This window comes from Oryzias latipes, chromosome 14 (assembly GCF_002234675.1).
Source record: "Oryzias latipes chromosome 14, ASM223467v1".
In the NCBI taxonomy this organism is placed as follows: Eukaryota; Metazoa; Chordata; class Actinopteri; order Beloniformes; family Adrianichthyidae; genus Oryzias; species Oryzias latipes.
In genome coordinates this window covers 7,537,422-7,548,139 of record NC_019872.2, presented here as the reverse complement: position 1 = coordinate 7,548,139, position 10,718 = coordinate 7,537,422, and the positions used below count along the sequence as shown (strand labels likewise).

At 40.3% G+C, this 10,718-nt stretch overlaps 1 protein-coding gene across 1 annotated transcript; it reads left to right on the top strand.

The window, feature by feature from the left end:
* Positions 1 to 6,622: 6,622 nt before the first annotated feature.
* LOC101172514 (homeobox protein MSH-D) lies at positions 6,623 to 10,464 on the top strand. Its single transcript, XM_004076134.4, has 2 exons — positions 6,623 to 7,128; positions 7,336 to 10,464. The coding sequence occupies exons 1-2, from the start codon at positions 6,747 to 6,749 to the stop codon at positions 7,803 to 7,805; spliced, it is 852 nt and encodes a 283-aa protein (XP_004076182.1). The 5' UTR covers positions 6,623 to 6,746; the 3' UTR covers positions 7,806 to 10,464.
* The last annotated feature ends 254 nt before the right edge of the window (positions 10,465 to 10,718 follow it).

Sequence of the window (10,718 nt, the reverse complement as noted above, 5' to 3'; positions counted from 1 at the left end):
GTGTTGGAGCCTCTTTCCCACTTTGTTGTCAATTACTAAGTTAACAAACTTTTCTTGCTCGGGACAGACCTCAAAGTAAAGGGAAAATTAGCGAGATATATGGAAAGCCTTTTCTGCATGTATTTGATGTCGTGTGTGATTAAAGTCGGTTTGACTTCCCTCTTTTGGTCTGTAGTGGTTGACCTGTAAAATACTAAGATATTTCCTTCTTGATGAAAAAAAAAAAGTACAAAAGCGTTATTACTTCCTCATATGCAAGCACTGAAGATCTGATTTCTACCTGACAGAATATTTGTTAAATCTAGATGCACATTTCAGGTCAAAGGTCAACGCTCACTCCAAACTTTCCACCATTTCTCCTTCAAATGTTCAAATATTCCCAAAATCCCAACATTTAAATCAAATTCAATTTGTAACATTTAAACTTAAAGACCCGATCATCTTTTGATCCATTTTAAAAGCGTTCCAAGTGGTCTTTTAATTATGATTATGTCGTTTTTTTGCCAAAAATAAAAAAACCTGTGTTGTTTTTTTAAAACAGTTTCTGCAAGAGAAGTTTATTAGAAATTTGCCTCCGAGTTGTGGGCCGGACTGTTGGCACAGAGCAACCCGGGGGCAAAATATCTTAATCGGATCAATGGTCGGATTAAAATTTAACTATGTCCATGGGATCAGAAAACTTTTTCCGATTAGAACGAAGATTTCACATGGTCACACTTTAAGTCTGAATAAATCATTTGGGCATGCACAGTAGTGTTGAAAAAAAGAAGAAGAGGAAATGAGTCCCACTGTAAACAAGTCTATGGCTGCCATTAACATTCATGCAGCAGCTCGGTAATATCCGAGATGATCTTCTAAATGTGCTTTTATTTATGTTATGAATGTTATGAAGTGCCTGTTCGCTCATCATTTTATTTTTAATCCGTGTGGTCAGTGCTTTTTTGTGGAAGAACGAAGCTGGAAGAAGCCAGGGTTAGGCGAAGGCTAACACGCGCTAACAACATTAGCCTTGTTTGATGAACACAAAATCCATGCGGGAAATGCCGCAATCTGCATCTTGGCTGCACGTAAATATGTGGGAATAACATCAGCCTTTATTTAGTCGGGACACGACTGGAAACACAAATCCATGTGATTGTTTGAAAGATTTCTAAGGACTGAGCGGCATTTCTGCTTTGAAAAGCTAACACACCGCCCCACAGCCACTGTGTGAGAAGGCGGCCTGAGCTCTGCTCAGACACACTGTTAACCCAGAGCGGCGGGTCGGAAGCCTCCCCCCCCGAAGCGCACACGTAACAAAGCACCACCGCCCTGTCCGCAAACACAAAGCTATAAGTCCAGCTGCTCTGCTCAGAGACACGGTTCACTCGAGCGGAGCAGCCGGTCGGTCCTGTTTGAGCTCCAAAGCTTTCTCTGAAGCACCGCACCTTCTATGCGTGACGTAAACCAGAGCAGTAGTGACACACGATCGGAATGAACCGTTTACATGCAACACGGCTGGATCAACAATCTCCATTACCCACCTATCTCGATCGTAAAGAAATTTTGATCTGAACGAGTCTGATCAGGGCAAAGTATTCCGAACGGCATGTTTACGTGACGCATTCTTCTTCAGATCAGGCAATCTTTCCGATTACTTCTGTCCATGTAAACGCAGCTTATGTTTAGACTCCCTCATCCTAGCTTACAGTCCCTCACAACCCCAACATTACCAGTACAAAGAAATAGTGAGCAATACTGAAGCAATCAAGCCATAAAGTTTTTTTCAGCCAGATGCCAGCTCAGATGAGGAAAACAAGGACGTGTTGGATCTAGTCATCTAGAAGTGGATGGAGCGGAGCACGAAGCATGTGGCCCGCTCAGCGTATTTTCAACGTCACAAGTTCTTTTTCAAACAATAATTTTTTGTCAACACACAATATTCACAAAGATTTGAATAAAGAAATCCTCAGAAATGCTGTTTTTAAGCTAAATTTTCTTCATCTATGTCCACTACTATCATGGGAACACATGTAAAAAACACCATTTTTCTCTTTTTTTAATGGGAGTGGGTTTTAAAAAAAAAAAATCATGAAACAACAACAAAAGAAATCAACAAAATACTTCCTGTATCTACTAAAGGCTTTAAGGGGCTGCTAGAATTCAACATGGCTGTCATATAAACAAAGTCAGTGGATACAGAGTCCCAAACAAAGAAGTAAAACTTGCACAGAAATACCAAGCTATGAATCCCCATTTTTGTAACCTTTTTCTTGACTTGTCAGGTTAAACATTGGAATATAGTAAACAACTTATTTGAATGTCACAATTGAAAGGCTGTTATTGTTGTTGTACGGGAAATTTATGTCCTGTACAAGAGGAACTGTCCTGGTGATTAGTGACGGGACTGAACTTCAAAAGTATTTAAGGTGTAATGTATTATTTACTAAGAAATGAAAAATGAGGTTTGTAATAATTGGCTGTGGTAAAGGGAAGTTATGACTGTAAATTTGCACATGAAGGTGCTGTCAAAATCTGTCAGAAGGAAACTGTTCCAAATGCATAATTGCACTCAGTAATTTCCTGACTGGTAGTTATTCTCATAATAGCTGTTTGCTGCGTGCCAAGGTCATGAACTAAACTAGATTTTTCTAGATAACAACTAAATGAACTACGTGGTTTTAAACCTCAAATGATTGGGAAAAATCCACCTGATTCCTTTTGCAGAGGTGCAGTGATAAAAAGGCAGATGTGAATAAATACTAGACCAAAAAATCATCACAAACCCACTGTTCTGTCCTCTATAGCAGTCTACTGCTTCTTCCTCGCCTGAGGCCTCGCAGTCATCAGCTGACTATACTGTAACTGTAGCCTAGAACTGACTCAAGCAACAGGGGACCTCCTCATCTTCTTATTAGGAAAGTGGACATCAATCTTTCACGTTAAAGGGAGCCTCATTCAGTGCCTTCTGAATAGATCTGTCTCCAGTGTTCACAGTTAATTGGCTCTGGCGCCATTGTAGCATTCAAGGTATTCATTTAGGTGCATTACAGGCGGAAGTTCTGAGGGCTTCCCAAGCTTGTAGAGAAAGAGAGGCGGGGCAGATGGCAGCTCTGAGGTCATTTGGATCCAAGTCAAAACAAGGTGATTAGCTTCAGTTTGCCAACAGTTTACATCACGTCCCACCAGTTTTACAGGCGTTAAGAACACTTTTTTAAGTAACCGCACATGAAAGAAATCCAGCGCAAGAATCTCTGCTAAACCAAATGTGTGAATTAATGAACGCTGATTCACTGTGGCGACTTCTAAGGGGATGTGCTGAAGGGTGAAGAACAACAAATGTCCATCAAAAATGTTTGTTTCCTAAATGTGACACGTGACGGCGTCACAAGCCTTGGAGTGTTAACCATCATGTGACACCTTTGTAAAAAAAAAAAAAAACTAACTTTTTTTAAGGAGTTATGTGATAGAAAACATGTAAGGGTTGACACTTTTCAAGAACAGTCCCCAAAATATTAGCCCTTTGCCTAGTCTACCCTTTTTCATTGGATTTTTGTTTAACATTTCTACCGTGCAGACTAAAGGAGGATTAAAAACTATTTTTTTTTAATGTGAATGAAATCATAGGTGGTGACATTTAAGGTTTTTCTTTGTGGCATTGATCTTAGTGGAAAGAAAAAGATTTAAAATAAATGTTCTTTTGCTTCTGAATGTACAGAATTTTAAACAAGTTGCTTTCCCAACTTAGTGTCACAATAAAACTGTGTTGGCATTAATGGGAATTTTATTAGCAATGTAAGTGCAGCCCGGCCTGCTGATTATCCCCCACAAAACATTCCACCACTTCAAAGCCTCTGCTGTAATTACAGTGCTCGGAGGTGTGTGCGCCCCCTCACAACTAGAGGCTTCTCAAGATGCTGTCACAGACGCACGCACACTGCACAGACTTCCACACCACACCAAACAAGCTCAGACAAATTGCTTTTGCTATTATCAAGCTTAAATGATATTATGGAAAAAAGGAAGTGGGATGTGTGGGTAATTTTGCTAAACCCAGGGGGGCACCCCTGTCATTTAACCCCACCTTCTCTTTTCTTCCGGTGTTTCCTGCATCTGTGTGCATTCTTCTTGTTTTCTTTGCCCAAATTAAAAAATCAAAATTTTTTTTTTACAATTTTTGGGCCGGTGCATTTCATTGCACATGAGTTTTTAATCATCTAGGGCACATATGTCAAACTCAAGGCCCGGGGGCCAAATGTGGCCCTCCATGTAATTTTATGTGGCCCCCGAGAGCATGAAAGTTTTTGATTTCTTAAAATAAAAATAAAAATTGGTGTGTATTTTAATATCAGATTGGGCAACTATACATTAGGACTTAAACACTGTCCATATAACCTAACCTGACAGAATCAAATTTAAAAGGATTTATGATAGAGTAACAAGCAAACATATGTTTTCTATGCAACTGTAATTGTCACTTTCAAAAGTTATAATAAATAAATAAATTAGTTGTTTAACATTAAGGAGTAGTTACATGTATGTTTCATTACATTTAGTTACATGTATAAGTTATATCCGGCCCTTTGAGGACAGCTGCTGTACTGATGTGGCCCTCGGTGGAAATGAGTTTGACACCCCTGACACCCCTAATCTAGGGAATTGATAATTTTAATAAATAGGCTGCAGATCTGAATAAACGGATTTGTCATTGAATTATGCAAAAATCTTTAGGGATTTCTAGTAGAAGCACTTCATCTGTTGACATTAAAACTGATTTATAATAAACCAAGAAAATGACAAATGATAAGCAGATTAGATAAACACAAAGAAATTTAGAAAATAGATTATCAGGCATGGACAAGACTGCTAGAAAACAGATTAAGGAAGTTGCAAAGTCCTATATGAGAAGGAATACATGATTTTTTTTAACTACATCAAGAACATTTGCAGTGAGTACAGGGTAACAGCTGATATGATTGTGAGAATAAAATCTAGATGAAACAAATTGAGGAATTATGCCAACAGAACTGGCCAAAAACGTGTTATGTGACTGATTGACAGGGTGCCTGTGCCTGCAGGATTATACGCACAGCAAGAGAGAAGGAGAGGTGGAGGAGGAAGGAGGTGGGGATTCTGAACAGAGGAGAAAGAAAAAAAAAGCAACAGTTTCTCCCCCGAGGAGTCAGTCCTTTCATCTGGCCGCTCACTGGCGCCTTCACAAACCTCTGATTGTCTGTGAAATAACCCCACTTTAATAAGGCAGTAGCAGCAGCCTCCTGGGAACGGAGTTACTCCCCACACTCTTGACATAGACAAACTATCGGGCCTCTTGGCTACATGCAAAATACAGAAGAAATGCTCCAAATAAATCTGTCCTCCAGGGTGTTTTGCTGCAGAGAGAGACCATTTCTGAACTTTAGGGAAAATCTAAAAAGACAATTTATTCCTGTGGAACAGCGCGCCGTCCTGTTCAGGCCGGGTGGAGCTCCTCAGTCACTCCTGCAGCCACTTTGATATTTTAACAGAAATACAACATGTTATTTAAAAAAAAATTTAAAACTAGAATAGATTTTTAGCTAGAGTTCATCAAGCAAAGAAAAAAAAAATCCATTTAGAAATGACCTTTGAGTTAAATACACTTAGCTCATGAAATGGCTTATGCAAGAATGACTCGAGGGCAAAACAAGGTTATTTGAAAGATTTTCAGCTGAAAATATTATTTAACCTCCACTGATACAGACCAATAAAAACAATTTTTCCCTTTAGGAACTGGGAAATTTCCTTTGACAAATCATGAAGCTGTCCAAGTAAAAAATTATAAGAAGCTCTGTGAGGGATGTCTTTAAATCTGAAATATATCAACCGATTTTTGAGTCTGCTACAGAAATGGACAATGACGTGCAAGTCAAATCCAATTTACCTCCAAACATGCTCAGACACCAGTGAGATCAAGCCAGACATTAATTTTATGAAGCAATTTGCTCTTTGGGGTTAGAGTTGAACCTTTCTGTAAATGCTGGATTGCACACCAGAGCTTTGTGCATTACGGCAAAAGTCCCCAATAAAGGAGCACCAAACAAATGGGAGGAGAGATTAGAAAAAAGAAAAAAAAATGTTTTATATAGGGAATAATTGTCCCTAATTACCTGCATGGGGCCCATGTTTGCACATGCAGTCTCATGTGTTTTGAGTTGGAGCTAATTCATTACAGAAGCTCAACATGTGATAATGTTGTCAGTATCTTATTTTACAGCCTAGTTCGTTGTAGTCGTTTAATAAAGCACACAACATGACTTGAGGGCAGTTTGTGTTTTCAGAAACAGATCGATCTGGTTGGACAAACCCATTCATCGTTACAGCCCTAATGTACTCCATAAATTGAAGCGTTTTATTGACTTGGGAAAATTGATTACTTTGACCAAATATTCGACCAGAACATGTTTAAAACTAGATTCCTCAGAAGTGGAACATCCCCTCTTTTAAAAACAATAATCGTGCAAATTAATTATTTTAATGAAATGAGTAACTAAATCTGAATGGGATGCTGCTATGCTTTACAAAAAACAAACAAAAACAATCTGCCAAATTCCTATTGTCCCTGAAAGCAGCACTCAAACACTTCAAAAAGCAGTGATTGGTCAAAATCAAGTCGCGTCAACGTGCGACGTACAACTCCCCCCTCGCACCGCTTGACATCTCATAACATTGCGCTCACCGCGGAAGGATCCACCTGTCTGACGGCTCTGTCCGCCGAGCGGAGCGCAGACATGGCTTCCCACGAGAGTCTGAACGAGTTGGGAAGCAGTTCGTCGGAGGAGGACAGTAACCGAGCGGACATGTTCGACGGGTCGGGCGAAGAGAAGCCGTTCCCCGCGGTGAGGCTGCATCACCCGTTCAGCGTAGAGGCGCTCATGGCCGGGAGGAAAACGGACACCCGCCGGTCTACCTGCCTTAAACCGAAGGAAGACTTGATGGCAGTGACGTCTGCGTGTTTCAACTCTCTGTATCTCTGCCGGGAGACGAGCAGCCCCCCAGGGGGGAGCCAGAGAGGCTTAACGGAGGAGCCCTCGTCGCCGGTAAAGTCGGAGGCGTCGGAGTCAGAGGAGTGCGCATCCTGGGTCAGAGCTAGTCCGTTTTCAACGCAACTTGGTACGTTTATCTCAGCTTGTTTACAACTTCTTCACCATCAACTAAACACTTTAACCTGAAAGCTACGAACCTTTTAGTTATTAATTTGTTTTTTCTTCACAAACTGTGTTAAAAACCACCATAGTGTTCCTCAGAAACTAAACTGACAAAGAAATAATGTCTGTGTATACCTAATGTCACTCAAACCTTCATAACCTCTTCCAACAGGCCCCGTCAATCCAGGCTGCCAGCTGAGGAAGCACAAGACCAACAGAAAGCCCCGCACGCCATTCACCACATCCCAGCTTCTGGCTCTGGAGAGGAAGTTCAGGCAGAAGCAGTACCTGTCCATCGCTGAGCGCGCCGAGTTCTCCTCTTCCCTCACCCTGACAGAGACCCAAGTGAAGATCTGGTTCCAGAACCGCAGAGCAAAAGCCAAGCGGCTCCAGGAGGCCGAGCTGGAGAAACTCAAGATAGTCAGTGACGCCAAGTCAGCTGCAGCGGTGGCGGCGGCGGCAGCAGCCACGGCTGCTGGAGCTTTACACCCTGGCTTTACGTTACCTCTGACGCTGGGTGCCATGTCGCTATACGGACAGTCGTACTCTCCATATCACCATCATCACAGACCACTACTGCCCATATCACACCTCGGACTATATGCTGCTCCTCTGGGATACAGCATGTACCACTTGTCTTAAAACAAAAAAAACAAAAAAAAGGAACAATTTTGTTGTGTTTCTATGCATTTCAACAAAACGGACATACAAGTGTACTTGACAAAACAGAAAACTGTATTTATATATCTTCTGCACAGGAGGTGCAACTTTGGGAGCACTTCTTCAAATTATATTAAGTGTATTTTATTTCTGTCCCTGGAGGGAGGACAGAAAAACCAAAAATGTCCTCTTGTGGTTCCCTGGACTGCTGGTTTACACAACTTTGCATGTTACTGTCCAGCTGTTTGTACTTTTCACGTGTTTACATCTGCAATAACGAAGCAGGGCGAGCAAACACAAGACGCCAAGGGTTGTGTTAAACCTGGACGCTCATCGGACACAAGAAGGGCCTTGTTGTCTTCGATAGATATTTGAATTACTCAGGCCAGATGAGACTTTTTTGTTTTTTCCAAACAGTTGCCTTAAAAACAACAAAACCTGTCAAACTCAGGTTTTAATTTAAAATACTTGAAGTTCATATTTGAATAATTATAAGAAAAAAAAACATACTAAATAAAAAGCATTTTTGTAGGTCTTGAAACTTTTTTCTCTTTAAAACTTTTTTTAATAAGAGGAATGTACGAACATATGTTGTATATCTGTTTTAGGTACCAAATTTGAGAACAAATGTTAGTTTTTAATCCGTCGCCATGATAAAACTGGAAGGGGCTATTTCCTACTATGCAGTCTGCTTTCCCCCACGTATGTTTTATCATTTGAAATCTGTTCAGACTCATTTAAACCCACTTTGTTTATATGCAAAGAATAAAGTTGCAAAACATCAGCATGGGGGGGACCTTTATTATTATTTTTCTGTTAGTTTGAAATGTTGCTTCTTTTAAAAATCACACTAGGGAGAAAGCGGGATGCACTTCAGTGTGCAGCCGTGTTATTGTGTTTAATTCCACGTCTGTGTTTCCCCATCAGACGGCGGTCAGTTAAAGGCGGTGTTTGACAAACCATAAATGATACCCATAAATCATCCAGCTTTGCAGATTGGTTCCCGTCATCACCCAGCTATCATCCACAGCAGTTAAACACTCATTTTCTGTCTCTGCAAGATGAAAAGAGACCTCAGATTGTTCCATTCTTTTAAAGAAAAGCAGCGTTTTGACTCCGCCGGTTGTCATTTGGGTCTGGAATCATTGGCGAGAGGCCTCGTTAGATTATGTGGGTTGCAAGTTTTAACAGCAATCTGCAACTATTGTCTCCAATTTTAAAAGTGAGAAACATATTGCATTCATGTATTTTTTTTAGTGGAAATAATCTATTAGTAATTTATTTTTGCATGTGTTGATCAAAATATTCATTCACATAAAACACCAGCACTATAGTAAGCAACTCTGATATCAGGAACTCTATAAATGACCATTTGTTTTGAAATAGTAAATTCAAGCTCAGCCGATCAGCTTAGGGGGGCTTCTGATGGTGTGTGGTGCCTGTGTTTAGTTAGATTTATAAAAGCAGCTTACAACTTCCGTGTGACTTTGATGTAATGAGGAAATCGTTTAAAAGGCAGAGGCGTATTTATGAGGTTCCTCTTTTAATCAGAACAAGGCGCAGGCCCCAGACAGAACTGCTGGGCAAAGCAGGAGGCGTAAACAGGCGAACAATCAGCCTAATGAAGTGCAGATTGGCAGAGGTGACTGGGAAGCTCTTGTCAAACACGAAGTGAGCAACACTTGATAAAGAGCTGTTTGGCTTCAGCTGTGGAGGATTTGTCTAATAGATCACTGCGTGTAAAGCAGTCATTATTTATTGCCTCTCTTTTTTTTTTTGGTCATTGGCAGTTTTTCTTTCTCATCCTGCTGCAATCGGCCATGTTTGTGGTTTTGTTTGTTACTTTAAAGGCAACATGTGGCTCGGCACCCTGTTAGCCTTAAGTCATGTGCTTGTCTCCAACATCCCCTGGTGGAGGAAGGGCATATTGCACTCTAAGGAATGAAGCCTAAGAAAAACAGCTGATGATGTAGAAAAGCTAATCCCCCCCCCCCCCCCCTTTGTACTTCATATTAGGTACAAAATAACCAGTTAATTTTGGGAGACACTTAACATATGCTATATTGTTTCAAAAGCATTTTTAAAGAAGCCTTGCAACTTATTAACAAATATAGCGTTGATGGGTGCATTAATTATAACTCCAGACTCATTTAGAACCATTAATTCAAGATCTGTACTTTTACAAGCATCATTGTAAATTTGTGCAAATTGCATTACATAGTTTTTTAAAAAGCATGCTCTTATAAATAAATGCAGTGACAATAAATGTTTTATTTTATTTTTTAGATTCAGAGAGCTCTAGAAACTGCAGCATACCCAGCCATAGTTCTGGACTTCAACACTAGAGGGAGTGACAAGTTAACCTTGAAAAGGGTTGGCTGTAGAGAAAAAAGATCTTCCATACTTTTGGGCTAATTTACTATGTTTGCATTACAGCATTTAGTCTACAAGAATTTAATGTATAGTATCTGGGCCCCTTTGTTGCTACTCATTGGGAGAAAAATGCTTTTGGTTTTTGCCACATGACAAGGAAGCATTTCAACATACCTGTTTATTGTGGATTCAAAGGAGATCCTGGTCAAGTGTCACTTCAGGGTCCTTCTCTGTTGCTCTCATAGCTACAGCGAGGCAAAAAAAAAAAGTGTTTTCCAGTCAGCGATTCTGCAAGTTGTTCCACTTCAAGGGGATGTTTGTAATGTTCATGATAGAGACATCATCTGTGGAAGACAGCGGGTGGGGGGGGAAAAAACAAATCATCAAATAGCATTGTTGTTATTTCTGGAGAATATATTTGGTTCTGAAAATAAGTATTTTGTCAACAACAAAAAAAATTACCTGCATATTTGTAATGTAACCCATTGTACGCAATGACAAGGATCAAACATTTCTTGTAGG